Source organism: Mastomys coucha, unplaced genomic scaffold (assembly GCF_008632895.1).
Source record: "Mastomys coucha isolate ucsf_1 unplaced genomic scaffold, UCSF_Mcou_1 pScaffold6, whole genome shotgun sequence".
In the NCBI taxonomy this organism is placed as follows: domain Eukaryota; kingdom Metazoa; phylum Chordata; class Mammalia; order Rodentia; family Muridae; genus Mastomys; species Mastomys coucha.
In genome coordinates, this window is record NW_022196912.1 from 128838918 (window position 1) to 128859845 (window position 20928).

Below are 20928 nucleotides of genomic sequence, written 5' to 3' on the forward strand. Positions count from 1 at the left end.
ACACAGGAACGTGGAGAAAAGGATCAGACAGTCCTCTAACTAAACACTGATGAATGATATGCAGGAGCTGGCCAAGTGATACAGAATTAGATGTGTTCTAGGTTAAGGCTACAAAGATCCTGACCTAAACTTCAAGATTTGTGGCATCCTAAGTGGTGCTTAGTCTATGTTGGGATACTGGATGTGAGACCTAGTCTGGATAGAGAGAAGGTGGGGTGCATGGAGAGGGGATTTAGGCAGAGTGAGCCAGGCTTACCCTGTGTGAAATTTGTAGGATATGGTTGGCCAAAGAGGTTGTATGTAACATGGGAAGGGACTGTATAGTTTGGGAGTAACTAGCAGGAGTCCTCCAGGCTTTGAAGTTTTGTGACTTAGAGCACTTCTGGCCTGACCCGCTCCCTGCTTCCTGAGTACTGAGCCAGCTTCATGCTCCTGTTGTGCCTTCCCTGACAAAACAGACCACACCTCTGAAATTATAAGCCAAAAGAAATTATTTCTCCCTTAAGTTGTTTTTATATGGGAACTGTATCACAGCAACACAAACTAATGGGGTCCTCAGGTTAAGCATCCAGAACAAACAGTTCAAAGACATTTGCCCTTTTAACAAAATAGATTTTCATTATTCATAAGTATGAATAATATTCATGGTAAATGAAGTGCAGGTGGGCTCAACCCCTTAAAGTTGCAAAGGTTGAGAAATTATTTGCATGGGTTCGCAATGTGGGTAGAGTCCTGCCTGTGATTCCCACTAATTAGAATTTAGCTGAAACTAATAAGTGAATCTGTTAGCCTTGGTTCTAATAGGGATGAGCATATGTGTCCTTGGTAAGTATTTTCTATTGCTTTCTCTGGCATTAGAAACAATGAAAACAATGCACAAAATCATTGGAAGGGCTAGAATAGTTGTGTGAAAATTGTGAAGCCTCATTTAGCCGTGGAGGTTGGGTTTGTGTTGTTTTAGGTTTTTGGGGTTTTTTTGTGTGTGTGGTGTATGAGTGTGGCATGCATGTATGTACATACATTGCACATGTGTGTGGCACCCACAAGTTGAAAGGGACTGTTCATATCTTGGAACTGAAGTTACAAGTCATTGTGCCATATGAGTGCTGGGAATCTTATGAAAGAGCAACAAATGCTCTTAAACTACTGAGATATCTCACCAACTTCTATGTTTTTGAATAAAATGTTACATGTAGATTTGTTCCTGGTGATGTTATTGGGGGCCACAGTTTACTGACAGAACTTTCCTTGTTCTCATCTTGACATTCAACACATTTAATCTTATTTTTCACTACAAGAAAAAGTTAAATGTGAAATTGAATAAGTGAGAACACAGCACTTTTATATTCATAAGACATAGTGTATCTGAGCAGATATTTCAGTTTCAATATCCAGAAAGAACATAAAATGAGGAGAAAAATAAAATAGTGAATTATAGAAGCTATTTTCACTTAGGCAAAATACGTATGATGTTTTGTGCTTTTTGTAACTAACTTGTATCATTGGACACATTAGTGATAGATAGATTGGTAGTTCCACACATGCATACATTGTATAGTCATCCAACCAACTCAAAATATATGAGAGAAACATTCAACATGAGTTATCTCACTTATGATCTCCAACAATAAACTAAAAGTTGTACTGTCACTGGAAGAAGAACAGTTAAGAAGGTGGAGTCTGATTCTTGGCTGTGGTACTGCAAATGTGGGATATTAAAAGTTGGCCTCTCTATGGTCCAAGTTTTAAAACAAGTCATAGTGTTCTGGAAGCTAAAGAAAGGCAAAATTAATTTTGTCTAAGAAGCCAATGTGAAACTGGTAGGTTGTTGGCTAAGAACATTCCAAGACTTGGGTTCTAATATTTCAAGTGAAAGCCAATGATAACAATCTGAAAATTTTGAATCTCATGTGCCAATGACCTTTCTGAGTAGTTCACATTAGAACAAGCAAGAGGCTTCCATGTTACACTGCTACATGCTTTGTTTTTAGTTTGTGTTGGTTGTCTAGCTTTATTTTCTAGCATTTAACCATTTGTTTTTATGAGACCAAGTCAGAGTAGTTGGAGAAAGTTGAAAATATTTTTGGAGAGTGGCAGCAAGGTTGATATCAAAAACATATCCCCATGGGAAGTCAATAAAATGTCTAGAATAATAGGCAACTCTGAGTAAGACTAAATTGTTGCAACAATATGTTTTAATTGTAACTTCTGTATTAGTTACTTTTCTGTTGCTGTGCTAAAACACTGACGTCACAACTTATAAAAGTTTACTAGAGCTTTTAGGTGCAGAGGATTAGGATCTACAATGGCAGGTGGCAAGCATGAGAAGGTGAGAGCTCACATCTTGACCTATAAGCACAAAGGAAAGAGAGAGAGAGAGAGAGAGAGAGAGAGAGAGAGAGAGAGAGAGAGAGAGAGAGAGAGAGAGAGAGCTCTGAAAGCCAGCCCCAAATGACAAGCTTCCTCACACATAGCTATACCTCTTCAACCTCCACCAAACAATGCCACTAGCCAGGAACCAATTATTCAAATATGGGAGCTTTTGGAGGACATTTTTATTCAAGCATATATACTCTACTGCCTGACTCCCATGAGCTGCTGGTCATATCATAATGTGAAATGATGCATTTAGTCCAACTCCCAAAACCCTCATAGTCTTTCTGAAATCAAACACTGTTTAAAAGTCCAACATCCCTTCTGAGACTCAAAATTTTACTTAATAGTTAACATTAAACATTAAACACCTCACAAGTTACATACTAACAATATATAATAATATAGAATATGTATTACCATTCCAAAGGGAAAGAATTAGGGCATAGTGGGAAAATAATGGACCAAAGCAAGATTGAAACCCAGCTGACCAAACACTAAATCCTATACCTCCATATTTGGGACTTTAACTTCGGAGACCTTAGGTAGCTCCAGCCCCCCATCTTTACTGCCTGCAACATACATCTCTCTCTTGAGCTCTTACAAATATCTCATGACTCTGCCGTGTCTCATGTCCTAGGGTCTTCAGCACAACCCAGACTTCACTTATACAGCTTTATACAATGGCATCTCACAGCCTCTTAAAGACTCATGGACTTCACACAGTGTGGCTTCAGGGGCTCTCTGAAATCATGGAGGAAGAATTCGAAAACCCTTCACTTTTGCATCTTTCATGCCTTCAAAGGCAGTAGTATGAGGAACTACTGCAAGGTTGTACAGCCACCTTGGGAAGAATCTTGCCCCTCTTGAATCACATAGCAGAAGTGATTTAACTCAGTTGCTTTTTAAGAGCAGAAGATGCTTCAGCCCAGTGGTCCTCAACCTTCTTAATGCTATGGCCCTTTAAGACTGTTCCTCATGGTGTGCTGACCCCCAGCTATAAAATCATTTTGTTGCTACTTCATAACTATAATTTTGCTACTGTTATCAACTGTAATATAAATATCTGGTATTTAGTATATATGGTATGCAAACCTTATGGAAGCTGGTTTGACTCTCAAAGAGGTCACAACCCACAGGTAGAGCTCTGCTGACTTAGGCTCCCTTTCACAAATTAGAAGCTCAACTGAATGGGCTCTTGATCTGAGAGCACCTTTTCCTGTATGGACCTGTAGAGCAGGACACCTCTCCATAAAGGTTCTAATCTTATCTTATTAGGCATGTGCTTTGACTGCAACATTAAGTTTCTGGTGCTCTTTTCATCTTCAAAATGTATTTTCTTATTTTTTGAGTGCTGCTTCCTCTTCTTCATTGTAGACCTGCATAGCAGTCATTCATAATAGCATGCCACAGATTCAATAGTATGCCACCTGAAAATTACATCAACCAAGGGAATTAGTCCATTACTTTTTAATTTACCTGAACACAAGTCCTTAGGAGAAGGACAAAGAGCGAAAAGATTCTTTGCCAATACAATCATAAATGGCCTCTGGCCAAGTTTTTAAAATAATTTCTTCCCTCTGAAACCTTTTGATAAGCCTCTAAAGTCATCATTGTTCAATAAATTTAACTGTCTTTCAGGCTCCCACTAAAATGTCTATTTAAACTCTTACAGCTTACAGTGTTCAGCTGCCTTTCTCATCCAAAGGTCCAAAGTTTTCCACATTCCTTTATAAAACCTACATGGGCTGGTTCTTCATAACAGCAGCCCGCTCTCTGATACCAACTTCTATACTTGTTACCTTCATTGTTATAAAACACCATGGCCAAGACAACTTACAGAAGAGTTGGTGTTTTGTTGGTTGCATGGTTTTGATTGGCTTATCTTTTTCACAGATTTAGAGCCCATAATAGTGATGATAGTGTAGAGGAGAAGCTGAGAATTCACATCTTGAATTGCAAGCACAAGGTAGAGACAGCAAATTGGATGTGATGAATTTTGGATCTGAAATTCTGTCCCCAGTGAAATACTTTCTCCATCAAGGCTACACCTCTGATACCTTCCCAAACAGTGCCACCAACTGGGAAACGCGTGTTCAAATACAGGAGCATATGGAGGCAGTTTTCATTTAAACTCCTACCGCTTCATTATTTCCCTAAATACAGCAAGAATAACAATTGATCATGTGGGCTTTTAAAATGTGAGGTTTTGTAATACTGGATATTAATCTTGGAGACAGTACTCTAGCACCCAGCCATATTGGTAGTCCATAGACAGTTGGGCTTTTTGATTGTTTGTTTTTGTTTTGCTTAAAGTTAAAAACAAACAAACTCCAGATTAAACTTTTAAAAGCACTTGAGTCTAGGAAGCCAAGACAATAATATATTATCAACTTCACTTGCAGTTCAGAGGCAGGTTATCCTCCTTCTTTCTAAGTTCCCCAAATTATATTAAAGCAATAAGGCTGTCAGAAAATAACATTCTTTTACTCACTGAAAGTCCGGGGATCCTATAGGAGAATAATAATACAGACAAGGTAGCCAGTCATTTATTCCAGGGGGTGCTAATCAATACTGGGTGACACCTGAAATGAAGCATTCCAGTTCAAGTCTATTTGTTTTTTCATGTTGTGCTTTTTATGAAAGCAATGGCTTTATGAAAGCTTAGCACACACTCTCCTACTAAGCTTTATACAACACAGCTCAACAACAGAACCTTACAGAACCTAAGGAAATAGCTATACCCATAATATATTAAGAATATATTTATTGGTAGTGTTAAAACATGAGGCATTACCATTAGGTGAAGAGAAAAATAAAGTACAGTGCTTGGAGGTTGAGAATATCCAAACATTGATTGCAGCTATGAGGTAGAAACAATCTTTATCCAGGAAAATAAGATTGGACTAGCGTGACAAGGCCAGAGTGGAACTGAAGACCTCTCACCTCACTACTTCATAGAGGAAAACAAGCTCAAAGTGAAGACAATCACCATTCCTGAATATCTTTGGCTGAGCTCAGACTGAAGGCAAGCATGGAACCCACATAAACAAGGTACCAAATCCTTGCTGAATTCCAAACAGGGGACTTAGGCCACATAGGTATCCAGGCCTGTCACAAGCATAGCTAGATATCAAAGACTGAATGAAAATCTCTTTGCTTTAGAACATCCTCAGAAAACACCGCCTGGTTCAGTCTCTGCTTACACGGGACACAGATACTGTTCTGTGTCAGTTTGATGTAACCTAGACAGCTAAAAAGAGAGAGCCTTAACTGAATTGCCTATATTGTGAGGTCTGTGGCTGTGTTTTCAAGAAAGTGTCTTGATTATTGGTTGGCATCAGGTTGGGGGTACGTAAGCCAACAATAAGCAACCCCATTACTGGGCAGGCGGTCTGAAGCTGTATTAGAAAGTTTCCTGAGTGTGAGCTGGTGAGCAGGTGCCAGTAACAGTGTTCCTTTATGGTTGTCTCTGGGCTCCCTTGAGTCCCTTCTTGACATCCCTCAGACATGGATGAGGTTAAAATTAAGCACTTTCTGCCAAAACTTGCTTCTATCTCTGGTGTTTCTCACAGCAACATAAAGCAAACTAGAATGGGCATCAATGGATCTGCATATGGAAAACACATGACCATACTAGAACCCATCAGTCATTTATATCTGAAATATGAAACCTTGTTCACTCCATGACCATTCTTGTCATATTGCCTTGCTTCATCTTCTTTACTACAGAAAGCCCCTTTCCATATTTTATCAAAAAAAGGGATATGTTAAAATGAAAAACACATATTTATTTCAACTTAATCCAAAGAGCTTCCTTGTAAAAATATTCAGTACCAAATGCAATGTTAATTGTCAAAAAATAAATAGGTGAAGGTATCAGCAAATAGGAGTACAGGATTTTTTAATGCCACTGTGGTGGCTTGCATGGCAGGGGAAGTTTATAGGCTCATATATCATTTGGAACTATTTGGGAAGGATTAAGAGATGTGGCCTTGTTATAGGAGGTGTGTCACTGGGGCAGGCTCTGAACTTGTATAAGCTCATGCTATTCCCAGTTACCTCTCTCTGCCTGTGGTTGTGTCTTATGTGAGTTTGTTGCTACTGCCCAGCATCATGCCTACTCTACTTGCTGACATGTTCCCCCTGCCATGAGTGGTTTTATGTGTCTAAGTAAGTCTGTATATTAATGCATGTGTACATGCATATATGTGTACATAGTATATTTATATGTATATGTATATATACATATATATTTGTATGTCTAAAAATACATATTTATGTGTGTAGATCTGTATATTTATATATGTAGATGTGTGTGTTGATGTATGTATGTTGATGTGTACACATGTGTATATGTATGTGTATTTTATTTTCATGTTTGTGGACATATGTGTTTATATCTATACTTGTATGTGTACAAGTGTATGTTTATGTGTGCACATGTGCATGTTTATGCATGTGACAGAAGCCATCTAGGGAAGGCTATGGCAAGCAAGTAAATTTCCTGGAGATGACCCACCAGTTTACATAGCTGTGATGGGTGCACTGTGGAGAGGCACAGCCCCAGAGACTGCTTCTCACTGCTGAGATGCCCCTCCTGCCATTATTACATATCCTAATGACTCCAGGTCATCAGTCCACACTAATGACTCCAGGGCATCAGCCCACACTAATGATCCGGGGCATCAGCCCACACTATCCAGCAAATTTCCTGCAGATCAACATGAAGACAAACTTTCATAAATTAATGCTGATTAGAGGAATTAATGACGTTACAGAATTCCTTATTTGATTCAAATAATTTTGAGAAGAAAGTTTAAGAAAATGGTTTTAGTTGTTTTGCCAGAAAGATGAAATAAAGTTACAATCAAGAATAGAATGTGCCCCCTCCACATAGAATAGAAAGTGAAGACTGCATAATTAAGAATACAATGAGCTTTCATAATTGCACTAAGAAGAGAAATAGGCTTCAGACAGATTTTTGATCAAGGAAAAACATTCATTCTAGGTCAGGTCCAAGAATGAGGCCACAGGTGTGCACTATGCCAAAGCAAGGCCATGTGAAATTGTGGCTTCATAATAAGCTTATAGAATGAGATGCTGCTTTGAAGTTAGTGTCAGCATCCTTCTGTAACCCCTCTTTTGTGAAACATTTTATCTATGAGATAATTTTAAAAAGGACTTTTGTCTAAGAAGGTATAAAGGCTGAGAGAAGAAATAAGTGTGGCTGTTGAGGCTCTGCTCCAGCTCCATTCACCAAGTGTGTGTGTGTGTCTGTGTGTGTATACATATACATATAAATATGTATGTATATCATATGTATATATGTCTCTATGTATGTACAGTATGTCTGTATGCATATATGTCTTTCCATCTATAAGTATGTGCATAAATACTTATGTTGGTATGTGTATGTATGCATGTGCACTTGTGAAATTGATGAAACAGGTGCTCAGGCCCAGCCAGTGTGTGTGCGTGTGTGTGTGTGTGTGTGTGTGTGTGTGTGTGTGTGCCTGACTTTCTTTTCCTTTTTCTTTCTCTGTGAATTTGCCAAAAGTCATCAGCTTTTGGCCCCAGAACAGTGAATTAGATTCTACCTGAGTGAGATCATACTTATCTTTCTGATTTATTCCCCTTAGCATAAATCCTATGGATCTATCATATTGTGGCAAATGACAGCATTTCCTACTTCTAAAATGCTTATTAGAATCCCAATGTGTATTTATACCATTTCTTTATCCACTCATCTGTCAATAGATATGTAGATAGTTTTCACTATTATGCCTGGGGCATGCAGCAGCTGGCAAGGAACTGTTTCAAATAGGGTGATGGGCATCTGAAGTTGTTCTGTGACCTCCATATATGTCCACACACATATATAAGAACACACATATGACATGCACAAAATATACACAAAAAGCAAGAGTATATTTTGTCTGAAATACTTGAGTAATTATTTTAATTTCATTTTATTTTTAAACACTTATTTGAGATGACAGTTGTGCAGCAGGTCATCCAAAAGGAAGCTTGGCTTAGTGACAGAAGAAGAAGGAGGAGTGAAAGGGAGAGGGGAAGAAGAGGAAGGATGGGGGAGGAGGAAAAAGAGAGGAAAAGAGAGATGGCATCTAACATATTGCTTCCCTGGTCTGTGTGGTGAGCTAAGCAATATTTTATTGACTTTCAGTTATGTAGCATTTACTGTCCTTGAACCCATGTAAATGTCTGAAAATCCCCAAATCCACTGAAAAGAATTCCAAATATGAAGCCCTGGGGGCAATGACATTCTTACAAAGGGACCAGGCTTCCCTACATGCCATCTGCTCCCTCATGAAGCTATTTTCCTCTGACACAGAGATGGCAGGCTTGAAAGTGCTGAAAAATAATGACCATGAGGTGAGTAGATACACTACATGCAACTCCAGTTACCACAACACACACATCACAGCATGTACATACAAACACACACACAACACAACACACACAGGCACACCACAGCATACAGATATACACATCACCACATCACACACACCACAGCATACAGACACACACCCCACAACACACACACACAAACACACACCACAGCATACAGATAGATACACCACCATAATACACACACACATACCATAGCATACAGATAGATACACCACCATAATACACACACGCATACCACAGCATACAGACACACACCCCACAATACACACACCACAGCATACAGATACACACACCACCACAACACACACACATACACCACAACACACATGCACCACAGTATACAGACACACATACCACCACAACACACACCACAGCATACAGACACATCAGCACAACACACACAAGCACACCATGTTAGCATTCTGTCTAAACTCCACCTCACAGTTACCTGGCAACAGTCAGGTAGGCCTGGCCCACTGTAATAGGGACTGCTTGCCCCTCTTCTCTTTTACTCTTGCTTCCTGCTTGCTTCTCTCTTGCCCTCTTGGCCTCTTCCCTTCTCATTCCCTTCCCTCTCTTTCTCTCTCCACATGCTCATGGCCAACCTCTACTTCTCTACTCTCTCCTTCTCTCTGCCTTTCTCTGCCTCTACTAACCTCTTAACTACCCTCCCCATACCCTAAATAAACTCTATTCTATACTATACTGTCATGTGGCTAGTCCCTCAGGGGGAAGAGATGCACTGGCCCGCCAAGGCACCTTCTTCCCCTATATCTCACCACACCGCCACAGAACATATTTTTATACCTCTTTATCTTTTTATAAACACAGCACACAGGCATATATGCCACAACACATATATCATAGCACATGTGTAGATATACACATCCACACACAAAAGCTGCCAGTTATACATACGACAGCATACAGAGGCATACCACAAAACACACATATCATAGCACATGCATACACACACACACAAAAGCTGCCAGCTACACATACCACAGCATATATAATACATGAATCTCACCAGATACATGATACCAGCTACATGCTTATACACATAGCATACCACATAGAGACACATATATCACACCAGCTGCAAATACATGCATACATTCTACACCAGCCATACAAACACACCCACCACACCAGCTACACATAACACAACCCACAGACACATATGCAGGTACATATGTATTACATCAACTGCACACATACCATACCACACACAAAGTCACACACACACACACACACACACACACACACCAACTGCACAATACATACATACATGCCCCACTACATCCAGGCATATCACCATACTAGCTACACATGCATATATTCATGCACATGTTACCATACACACACAAGCATGTACCACATCAGCTACATACACGTGTGCCAAATAGTCATAGGTGAATGAGAGTTTGACTTATTAGGGTATGTGTCAATCTCAACTACTGTGATCTGATGTGTTTCAGACTATCACTGCTACTTAGAATCTGTGAATGATCACTGACTTGTGTAGCACCATCTCTGGGGGCTGGGGGGACAGAGAGCATCTCCTCTAGGATGTTATAGCTCCACGACATAGACCCAGCTTTTAATGAAGCTACATTGCTCTCTTTCACATTTGGTGGACACCTTTCCCAGGAACTGTTGCCTGGAATTTACAAGAAACAGCTCAAAACCCTGTCCCTCTGCTTGGTTTCACACATATGATGCTGTTCTGTTGCTGGGAGGAAGGCAAGTTCTAACAATAGCTCGCATAGGTCCTGGCCTCTCAGCTCAGATGTTCCTTTAACCCTGCTGTCAGGCAGGCAGTACCTTCAGTGCCCCTCCCCATGGTCCACTCTCCAAGGCCTCTTGTTTTACTTCTACATTGGGAATCTCCTGCCATCTCAGAAGATAGTGTGAGACAGACATTGTCCACTGAGGGGCAGTGCTCCCCTGGCCAGAATACCACAGCCTCAGAAAGCACCCAGGAGAGAGCCGAGATGGCAAGATTTCCCTCACCACCGCTGACCTGGGTAAGTGAAGGCAGGACACAACTACACAGTCCTGATTGTGAATATATGGTGCACAAGGACAGGCATGTGTATAGGCGCTACCCAGGTACACAGGAGTGTCACTGCTCAGGGACTCCAGCATGAGTATCTTTGATCCAGGGGTGGGAGCATGAGTGTTTGCTGCACTTCCAGGGCTGGAGCCAGAGGCACCTACCCATTCATTTTAAGCTAGGAGCAATGTCGCTAGGAATGAGACAGGTATTGTTTGCCAGGATGTCAGGACCAGGGGTTGGGGGAGGGGTGACACACCTACAGTGGAACATGGCCATCGATGCAGTTCTCCTCCGCTAAAGAGGAGAATGAGTGAGGCTCATGTCCTGCACAGCATCCCAAAACCTCCCTCTCACCTGATGCTCCAGTCTGTCCGGGCTGCCCTAACCTCCCTCTCACCTGATGCTCCAGTCTGTCCTGGCCGCCCTGCCAACTCACAAGACTCCATTTTTACATTTCATTTCCTTAAGAATTTAGTTAAAATATCACTTTTAAAAGAGCATTTCACAACAAAAAGTGTAAGAAAATGAAACTATTATTTTCACTCCTGTCTTGCAGCATCGAGGAAGGAACCAGAGGCTTCATGAACAAGCACTGAACAATGTTGACAAGCACTAAACATTGGCTCCTAGCCCTGAATATTTTCTTATCCAAAGAGAATGTAACACAGCATCACAAAACTAAGACAACGTTGGCCTCAGAGCTCTTTAACTTCACTTACTGAACTCTGATTATAGCCTGAAATCAAAGGTTTGCTCCAAACTAATTCATCCTTTGATGTTTTGTAATTAAATAAATCATGACTAAAACAAGATCTTTTTCTCCCACTAGAAAAACAGAGTGGGCAATATCTGTGGCCCTCAGGGCACCTCCACTGCACTAGCTAGCCCTGGTGTTCTCATCTGTCCTGGCGCAGAGGGAGAGCTTAGCATCTTCAGACTCACATCACAAATTCAAATCATTACTCTTTGAAGAAGAAAACATAAACCAGCAGGAGACAGTCACTACACTGTGACAAACACTATCTGCTCACTTGGCTTGTTGGAGGAGTGAGTCACTTAAAGAATCCTCAGCATCTGCTGGGCATGGTGGTGCACGCCTTTAATCCCAGCACTTGGGAGGCAGAGGCAGGTGGATTTCTGAGTTTGAGGCCAGCCTGGTCTACAGAGTGAGTTCCAGGACAAAAAAAAGAAAAGAAAAGAAAAGAATCCTCAGCGTCAGTAGGGCATTTACATTAGAAGAACAAGATGCATCCTTTGGAAAAAGCAGGAGTCCACTGTGGCTGTCATAGCTCCCCAAGCACTCTTCAGGAAGCACTTTGTTCATGTTAGGGACACTCAGGTGTCTCATGGTATCCATGGGCTCTAACCTTGATGAAGCTGTGAGGATCCTGAGGCCACTGTGAAGTCAGCATAAGCCGTGGATGAGAAACACAGGATGAAATCAGACACTCAGAGAGATCAATGGCTATCATGCACGCTCTCTTAGGTGGCAAAACAGATTGTCTTTCTGATAAACTCCTTGACACCTATAGACAGGATAGAAGAAGGGGAGGAGGAAGAAGAGGAGGGAAAGGAGGAGGAGGAGGAAGAGGAGGAGGATGAAGAGGGGAGAAAAGTAATTGGATTGTAACATCTGGGTTTTGCTTTTTTAGCTCCCTCTTCTGGTTTTCTCTCATTCTTCCTTAACCATGCTTGCCCAAAAGGAAACTCCATTGTGTGGAGACAAACACTGCAGAATGTGACTCCTGTGGGGAGGGAGACCAGTCAAAACAATCAGCCAGGGGTCCTCTAGTAGAGTAAAAGGGACATCTCAGCAAAAATGTGAGCAGGGCCATAGGCTAGCCACTCTTCCATCTCTTCAGCATCAAATGGAGTACTCAGCTGCAACCTCCATTCAGAAGGTTTGTGTTAAAAGTACAATGTTATTTTACTTACTATCTGTTCATCTAACTGTTTGGCCAGTTTAGCTTATTACAGCAAAACCACAAGAAAGCATGTTTGCTTACCCTGTGACTCCTGTGTGGATACTGGTCTCCTCAGCAGATAGCACACTCCCGTAATAACAAGCATGGACTCTCTGCATGGCCAAACACAGCACCCAGAACACACGGGGTGCTGCAGAAATGCTTGCTTTCAATTGAGTGGTCTATAGGACATTCTGGCTTTCTGAATGATTCTCTAGGAGCAGGCCAGGAGCAAAGACAACATGACTAGTTAACACTCAGACCACAAACACCACATCCAAGCTATATTCAGACAGCTCAGCGACAGGGAAATAAAGGTTTTCAGTGAGTTTGCAAAGTTGTGGTGGCCTGTGAACCTGAAACAGTACACAAGCTCTGGACACACCAGCACATGTCAAACAGCAGGGGCAGAAGTGCCATAGTCCTCCGCTGCCATAGTCCTCCGCTGCCATAGTCCTCCGCTGCCATAGTCCTCCGCTGCCATAGTCCTCTGCTGCCATAGTCCTCTGCTGCCATAGTCCTCCACTGCCATAGTCCTCCGCTGCCATAGTCCTCCACTGCCATAGTCCTCCACTGCCATAGTCCTCCGCTGCCATAGTCCTCCGCTGCCATAGTCCTCCGCTGCCATAGTCCTCTGCTGCCATAGTCCTCTGCTGGCTTCACTGGAGCTGGCTTCTTGATCTGCTCAGGTGCAGTGCTTCTCAAGTGTGACACACAGCCTTATGGTTAGGCATAACGGCACACATTTATAATCCCACTGCTGAAGAAAAGAAGATTAAAAAAAAATCATAGCTAATGTAGAACAGAGTCTGAGGCCAACCAGGCTACATGAGACTACCTTAAAATAACAAATACAGCACAACAATAACAAAGTAGCCCACAACTTCTTCATATGATGGCTCAGAGATAGAGAAGGTCCTGACTTCAATTCCCAGCAACCACATGGTAGCTCACAACCATCTGGTGTGTCTGAGGACAGCTACAGTGTACTCATATACATAAAATAAATAAATAAATAAATCTAGGTTGGAGAGATGGCTCAGTGGTTAAGAGCACTGACTGTTCTTCCAGAGGTCATGAGTTCAAATCCCAGCAACCACATGATGTATTATCTGTAATGAGATCTGATGCCCTCTTCTGGTGTGTCTGAAGATAGCTACAGTCTACTTATATATAATAAATAAACAAATAAATAAATAAATCTTTTTTAAAAGACTATTTAAAAAAAAGAGGTGGTAGCATTTTTAAAGAGAGAGAGGAGGAGCCCCTGGATTCTGGAATTCACCAGATCTTCATATAGAGCATTCCTTCTCTGGCATGCATGTAGGAAAAATTTAGCACTAGGTACTGTGCTATTTATTCTGCATAACTTGTGCTTCAACTTCAAATTTTGAAGAGCAAAGCCATTCTTTTCAGTACAATTACACAATTGAGTTGAACCTGAACCAGAGCACATGAGCTCAGATCTGGCTAAAGAAGGTGGCTGTGGAGGAATGCAGCCATGGCCCACCTTCACCCCTGACCTACCCTTTCCTGATTCTTGGAGCTCAAGCTGTCTTCCCCTCTATTGATTTGAGAAGAGAATGCAGGATCATTGGGCATCAGAACTCCAGGCTGAGAATTTCAACTCTGGAAATCAGAAGCTCTTGAGCTTTTGCCTGATCTAAGAATTGCATCATCTGCTTCATTGGATCCAAGGCCTTCAGAGCCAGATGGAGCCATGATATCAGCTTTCCTGCTTCTGCAGCTGTGGACAGCTTGTTGTGGGGCTTCTCAGCCTCCATACTCAAGTAAGACAGAGCCCTAGAAAATCTTCTTTTCTCTCTTCTTTGTTCTGACACCCCTAGAGAACCTTGAGTATGCAGGGAGAACTAGGCTCAGAATTTGGAAAGGTGTTTGTGCTCAACACACGTTTTACTAGATTACCATTAAGTTCAATATAAAAATAAAGTATAAGAAAAAGTTAAAAAGAAAAAACTATATTTTTACAAGTAGTATAAATTGTTCTCCTAGAAAAACCAAGCCTGTGGTATGGGTGGGTCAATCCTGATAGTGAGGTGAGATACCCATGAAAACTGGCTCCATTCGCTGACTTCCTCTGTAAAATAAAAAATAAAAAATAAATAAAAATAAATAAATAAAATAAAAAACAGACATGAAGCCTTGCCTTTCAAATTCATACAATAAAATAAATTATAAAGTTGTTTTCCCCAGCGTTGACAGAATATTAGGTAAAACTCATTTTCATTTTAAAGACTTACAACAATATGAAATGCATATAAATCTTACATTTAAAACAGGAATTTAGTTCGCTTTGCAGGGTATTAGCAGGAATCAGGATGAGCCACCAACCCATCATCTGATACATTCTGCAAAGGTGGAGATTTTCCCTTTACAGATCAGTCGCGTGTTGCTTTCCTTCTGTGCACATGAGAGGTGCAGAATCCTGGAGACAACTGTGCTGTACCCCCTAATGGGTCATGTGTTTTTCATAACCATCCCCTCCAGGCACAGCAAATAGATTCAGTTTATGTACTCCCCTGAAATTGCTCCACTCATTACAGGGCGGTGTCAGAAAGAAGTACCGGGAAAGAACGTTATTTTGTAAAAGTAAGACAAATAGAGATGAAACAATCACTTTCATTCTTTGTTGTTATTGAAGATTTTATGTTGAACACAAGGCCCTTGTAGATAAGAAAGCAGCAGCACCTTCTGAGGGGGAGTCAGAGGATGTTAGTGGGTGTTGTCTGTCAGTTCCTGAGGATCCTCTTTTTATGTGTTCATATAGGCTTCTAATCTCTCCGATAAGCTTCACTGAATCAGCTCCATGTGGAGAGTGCTAGCTGTTTGGCCATCATTGCTGAGCCAAAACTTCAATGGCACAAAAGCAAAGGGACCCAATGACCACATCCTAAGAGAGCAGAGGGTTAGCTAAAATGCCATGTGAAGATCACTGCCCCAATGCTGTGGGTATGAGAAGCCTCCGAGATAAAGAGGACTGAAACCCTAGGGTAGGAAACCAGAGCAGTCACTTAAGTGGGAGGGTCTAGGAAACTGCCCAAGAGGATGTCAGTGTGGAAGGGATAGAGAGTCCAGACATCATTAGTAGGTGGAGGTGAAACGGGGCTAAGAGCAGGTCTGGAAGATGCTGGAGAGCACAGCACAAGGCTGAACCCAGACTGTGAACATGGTGAAGTCCCATCGTAGACCCAAGCAGTCACCATAGGCACAAGGGTCTCAGTCCTCGGTGCCCCCTCCCCCACATCTTTCTCTCTTTCTTTCCTTATCCAAATTCAGAAGAATGGAGAGACCTTAAAAGACAAAGCAAACTCACTGGCAAATCCATCCCCCCATCTTTCACTACCAGTGGGACTTCAAACAAAACCAGAATAGCAGGCCAGAGAGCCTCTATGGGTGTTCTTTCTGAGGGCGAGCCAACTACTATGGACAGCAATAACCCTACTCCCTATGTGTCAGGGTGTCTGCTCTCACTTTCTGAGCTACCACAGTGATGACCATTAGATTTCATGTTCCATAGGACACCTCTTTCTCTGTGTGTGTTTGTTTGTTTGTTTAGAGACAGGATTTCTCTGTATAGCCCTGGCTGTCCTGGAACTCACTCTGTAGACCAGGCTGGCCTCGAACTCAGAAATCCACCTGTCTCTGCCTCCCAAGTGCTGGTATTAAAGGCTTGCGCCACCACTGCCTGGTGGCCACCACCTCCTGGTGGGACACCTCTTTCTAAAGTTCTCTCTGAGGAACCTTGACCTCCACTGGTGACCAGTTTCTTTGGGAGCTTCACTCCTCCGGGATACCCCCAATAAGAACAAGTCCCTCTTGTCTCCCACTGCCTGTATCTCATCCTTGTCAAGACTATCACTTCACCTCATCACATATGCCATTGCTGTGGGTGGAGCCTTGGCATCTCACCCAGTTTTGACCCATAACATCCGGCCTGACTTTAGAACCCTAACCTAACCCTAACCCTAACCTTGAATGCATCCCTCACAACTATTTATGTGTGTCAGCTCTCCTAATTCTAATTGTAACCCTCCGGGGTGGAAGGGCTCTCTGATTGTGATTTACAAATGTGCAGGTGGATCAGTTTCACTGGCTGTAACAGCGGAGAGGGGTTGTGGACAAAAACAGAGCCCAAGCTTCCTGGCCCCAAGCTGCAGACCTAGTGCCCAGACCTTCTCCATAAGATCCCCTGGTGGACAAACACAGACAGATGCACAGATAATGGAAGAGTGACAGACAACAAATAGAAATCTAGGTCCTCAGGTACATTGGGCTCTGATGTCATGGAGCACATGATGAACTCAATGGAGAAAAAGATAACAGGCAGATAGAAACCCCAAAGTGTGAAGGATACATTTTGTACTATTTTAGTCTTCTGACTTTGGGTTTGAAATTATATCTGAATAAGAAGTTTAAAACTTGCCTGCTTTACTTAATCTAGTGCTATTGTCTGCTGGTAGCTTTCTACTCTTCCCTAGACTGGTCTGTCGATGGCCAATCGACAGCTGAGAAGTGACAGTGTCCCCACAAGTCTAGTGTACAATGGGCATACATGTGACACCTGAGGGTTTGGGGTGCCAATGGGCAGACCCACTTTTGCCTTGATGAAGTCTCTGCTTTCTGTTCAACTTGGCTTTGGGTTCTCCAGGGGAAACCGTACATGAGTTTTCTCTTTTCTCTCTGCTCACACCAGTGCAGACCCAACCATAGTCTGCACTTCTTCCTTGTGCTGCACACAGGCTTCACATTTGCACAGGAGTTAGTGCCAGATGCTACCTCAGAGCTCAAGTTCCCTTACCTGGAATTGGGCGATGCCATTTGTAGTTTAGCAATCAGCTTACTTGAGCCTCCAACTCTCCAAAGGCTTGAGCATGGCAGCCCACAGTGGGGTCGCAGAGGAGGGAAACAATAAAGCTCGGTTAGCAAGGGGAGCCCGGGAGGAAGGAGCGCGAGAGAGCAGGACTGACAAGGGAAGTACCCTGGCCAGGAGGGGGTGGGAGTAAGGCCCTGGGCCCTGCACTACAGGGAGAAGTAGGGATGGAGGGAGGGATCTGGTGGACCAGAGTGGCAGGGAGAGGTTCGGCAAAAAGGAGAAGGGGCGCGAGGCGGGGACTGGGCCGAGGGGCGGGGCCGGGACTTGCTGCTAGGAAGACGGAGAGGGCGATAGGCGCGAGACTGAGGAAATCCGCACTGGGAGGCCCCGAGCTGGGGACAGTGCTGCTGAGGAGCCAAGGACCGAGGCGGCGCGCTGAGCCCAAGATGAGGGCGTCAGTGGTGCTGACCTGCTACTGCTGGTTGCTGGTGCGGGTGAGTGAACCTACGCCCCCTTCCCGAAGAGGCGCGTCCTGCCGTGGACCGCTGGGCTCCGAGTCCCAGCACGAGCCGGCAGAGCGTGGGGCCAGCGGAGACAATCCAGAGCAGAATGCGTCCTACTGAGCCTTACCAAACCCTGGGCTGTTGGGCTCACGGGCAGTTTTCCTATTCGCGGGTTCGCCAGAAGTGGGGTCCAGGTTCTCTTCGACCCCCGCCCTTGGGGACAACCTGGGTCCTGGTCTGGCAGTGTGCGTGGAGTTGGGGACACCCCTAGGACCCAGCAAGAAGAGTGGCCGCTGCCCGGGCCACCTGCTCTGGCTTTGCATCCGAGGGAAACTGCTGTTACTCTGTGGTTAAATATTTCTCTTTCCATCTCCTGGTCCGCGCGTTTGTTTAGTATGTGACAGAGGGAAAGTGATGTGGCTAAGAAAGTTTCCTTTTTGAAATACTCTATTTTTTTCCTTCTAAGAGAGCCAGAGGAATCCCTGAACTAAAGTTTGTTACACGGTTGTATTGGTTTTATGTAGTTCTCTGGAACTCTACCCTTTATTTGAAAACATTTCTTAAGAAAGAAAAGAAGGGTTTGCATTTTATTTCTTGTGTTTCCTTCTCTGCTCTGAGAACTGTGTCTCTGTGGAGCTTAAGGTTTCCACACATATCTAGGCCTCTGGCTGAGGGAGCCAACTAAGCTAAGCGTGTGCAGCAAGAGGGGAGGGGTTGTTTAAGGAAATCCATCGGTCATTGTTGATGAAATTTCAGTTTTTTGGAGCATATCTTCTCCGCCCCCACGGGCAGCTGAGGAAAGCTTCACAGGGATGCTCGTGAAGCCTCGGAACTCCATTTCACTTTAACCTTTCAGATGTCCCAAAATTTCATCGGTCCCCTTGTTCCAGGAATGTCGGCTGATAGCAGGCTTTTAGCACCTTAATTTATAATCTCATCAGTTCTGAAACTCAGATCAGTGAGTTGCTCTTGCTTGACATCCGGATATCTCCATTTTGGTGGTTGTGTAGCAATGAACTGGTAAATCCAAGGTACCTCGAGTGGTCTTTAAATGAAGTGAAAGTGGCAGAAAATCCAACATTGAGTTTTGACCTTTGATTCTATTGGGAAATTGTATTCTTTGTTGGAATGCTAGATGGCCTATATCTACAGTAGGATAACTACGCACAGATATAGCCGTATCTAACTGAGGAGGATTCCTTTTCATTACTCTCTTATAAAAGCGAATTTTTGTTAAGACAGGGAGAAACTGAGACAGACAGGCAGACAGACAGACACGAGACAGACATGACAAGTAGTAAGAGCTAGTGCTCCACAAGGAGCCCAGCCGGGGAGGACGCTGGTCTTTATAAGAACAGCACTCAGAAATGCTGTCTTCCTGGACTGCAAGCTCACATGCTCTCTTTACTCTGGCTGGCACTCAGTTTCAGTGTCTAAGGACTCTGTGAAAGCTTTGCAGAAACTTTCCATGGCTCCTTGGATCAGATCTGTTTCTCTCAGCACTGCCTCTTCCATCTATTCCCTCTCTTTCTAAAAAGGTTCTTCACACCCAGCTGCACAATGATAACAATAGTATCTGTACGAGTAGGGTTAAGTTTTGAGTGTGTCCTGAAGCTTATGAAAGTTCACTTAAGCTCTTCTGACTCTAGGGTGATCACAGAGAGGGTCCTCGGGTGCACAAAGTGTCTGTGCACACCCCACAGCCACTAAGAGCTAACTTGCTTTACTTAAGCAAACCACAGACTATGAAATGAGAGTTCTTCAACTCTGAGAGATGCACATCTCTAACTGCCCACTGCTCTTTCTTGTTCAGAAGAAGTATTCTACTAGACTTTATGTTTGTTTCACAAAATAAATAGTAAAGTTTTTCTTTCTTTTTTAAATAACCATACCAGGAAAATGAAATCACTACTTTAAAATGAATTTTAGTTTCAAAGAAATTTAGAAAGGTGAAGCTTTGGATCTCCCTGTAGATTTTTGCTTAACCCCCTCTTGTGTAATTTTTAGTTACTTCTATTTCTTTAACTTGAACAGGTGAGCAGCATCCATCCAGAATGTCGCTTTCATCTGGAAATACAGGAAGAAGAGACGAAATGTGCAGAGCTGCTAAGCAGCCAAATGGAGAATCACAGAGGTAGGTTCGGGATTAAGTCTGGGGTTAGGGTCCTAGCTGTCTATACTTCTCAGCCCCTTGAGGGATTGGAGGTCACCTACACCTTAAAAAATAAGGCCATGTGCCACTGTTCTGGTGGCCCACAAGCAAAACTAATGTAGCCTTGTGACAGTGGGGATTTCAGCAAACCTTTTAAAAGAAAACGTCAATTCTTTACTCCAGCAGTTTCCATGCTTGATAAGATAAACTGTTCCTAACATGTTATGGCTCTGGCATCTCTGCGAATGTGACTATGGTTCCTACGGAGTAAGAGCACATATCTGAATTCTTGGGCTCTAAAATATTAGCTATCCTTGAAGTTGGTCCAGCTAAGAATAATGGAAACTTGTCAGAAGCAAACAGGAAACTGGGATTTCAGGTTTCTGAAGACATACCTGTTGTAATACTGTGAGTTTGTTGAGTTTGTCCTCTGAGTGAGACAAAGTTTTCTGAGACACCAGGCCTTTGATTTGTGTCTCCTTCATGTTCACAGCCCCAAAGGCTCCTGGGTACCACAGCCCAGATATCAGCAGTACTACCCTTTGTCTGCTCAGCAGTCATGTATGTGCCAGCCCAGATATCAGCAGTACCACCCTTTGTCTGCT

General features: G+C 42.9%; 1 protein-coding gene across 1 annotated transcript in view; it reads left to right on the top strand.

Annotated features, from left to right (window-relative positions):
- The first annotated feature begins 17834 nt into the window (after nucleotides 1-17834).
- Vipr2 (vasoactive intestinal peptide receptor 2) overlaps nucleotides 17835-20928 on the top strand; it is a 67822-nt gene continuing 64728 nt past the window's right edge. Inside the window, exons 1-2 of the mRNA XM_031356673.1 lie at nucleotides 17835-18162; nucleotides 20206-20305. Coding sequence (XP_031212533.1) covers nucleotides 17893-18162; nucleotides 20206-20305 — 370 coding nt within the window. The 5' untranslated portion in view covers nucleotides 17835-17892. The remainder of the gene's footprint in view (nucleotides 18163-20205; nucleotides 20306-20928) is intronic.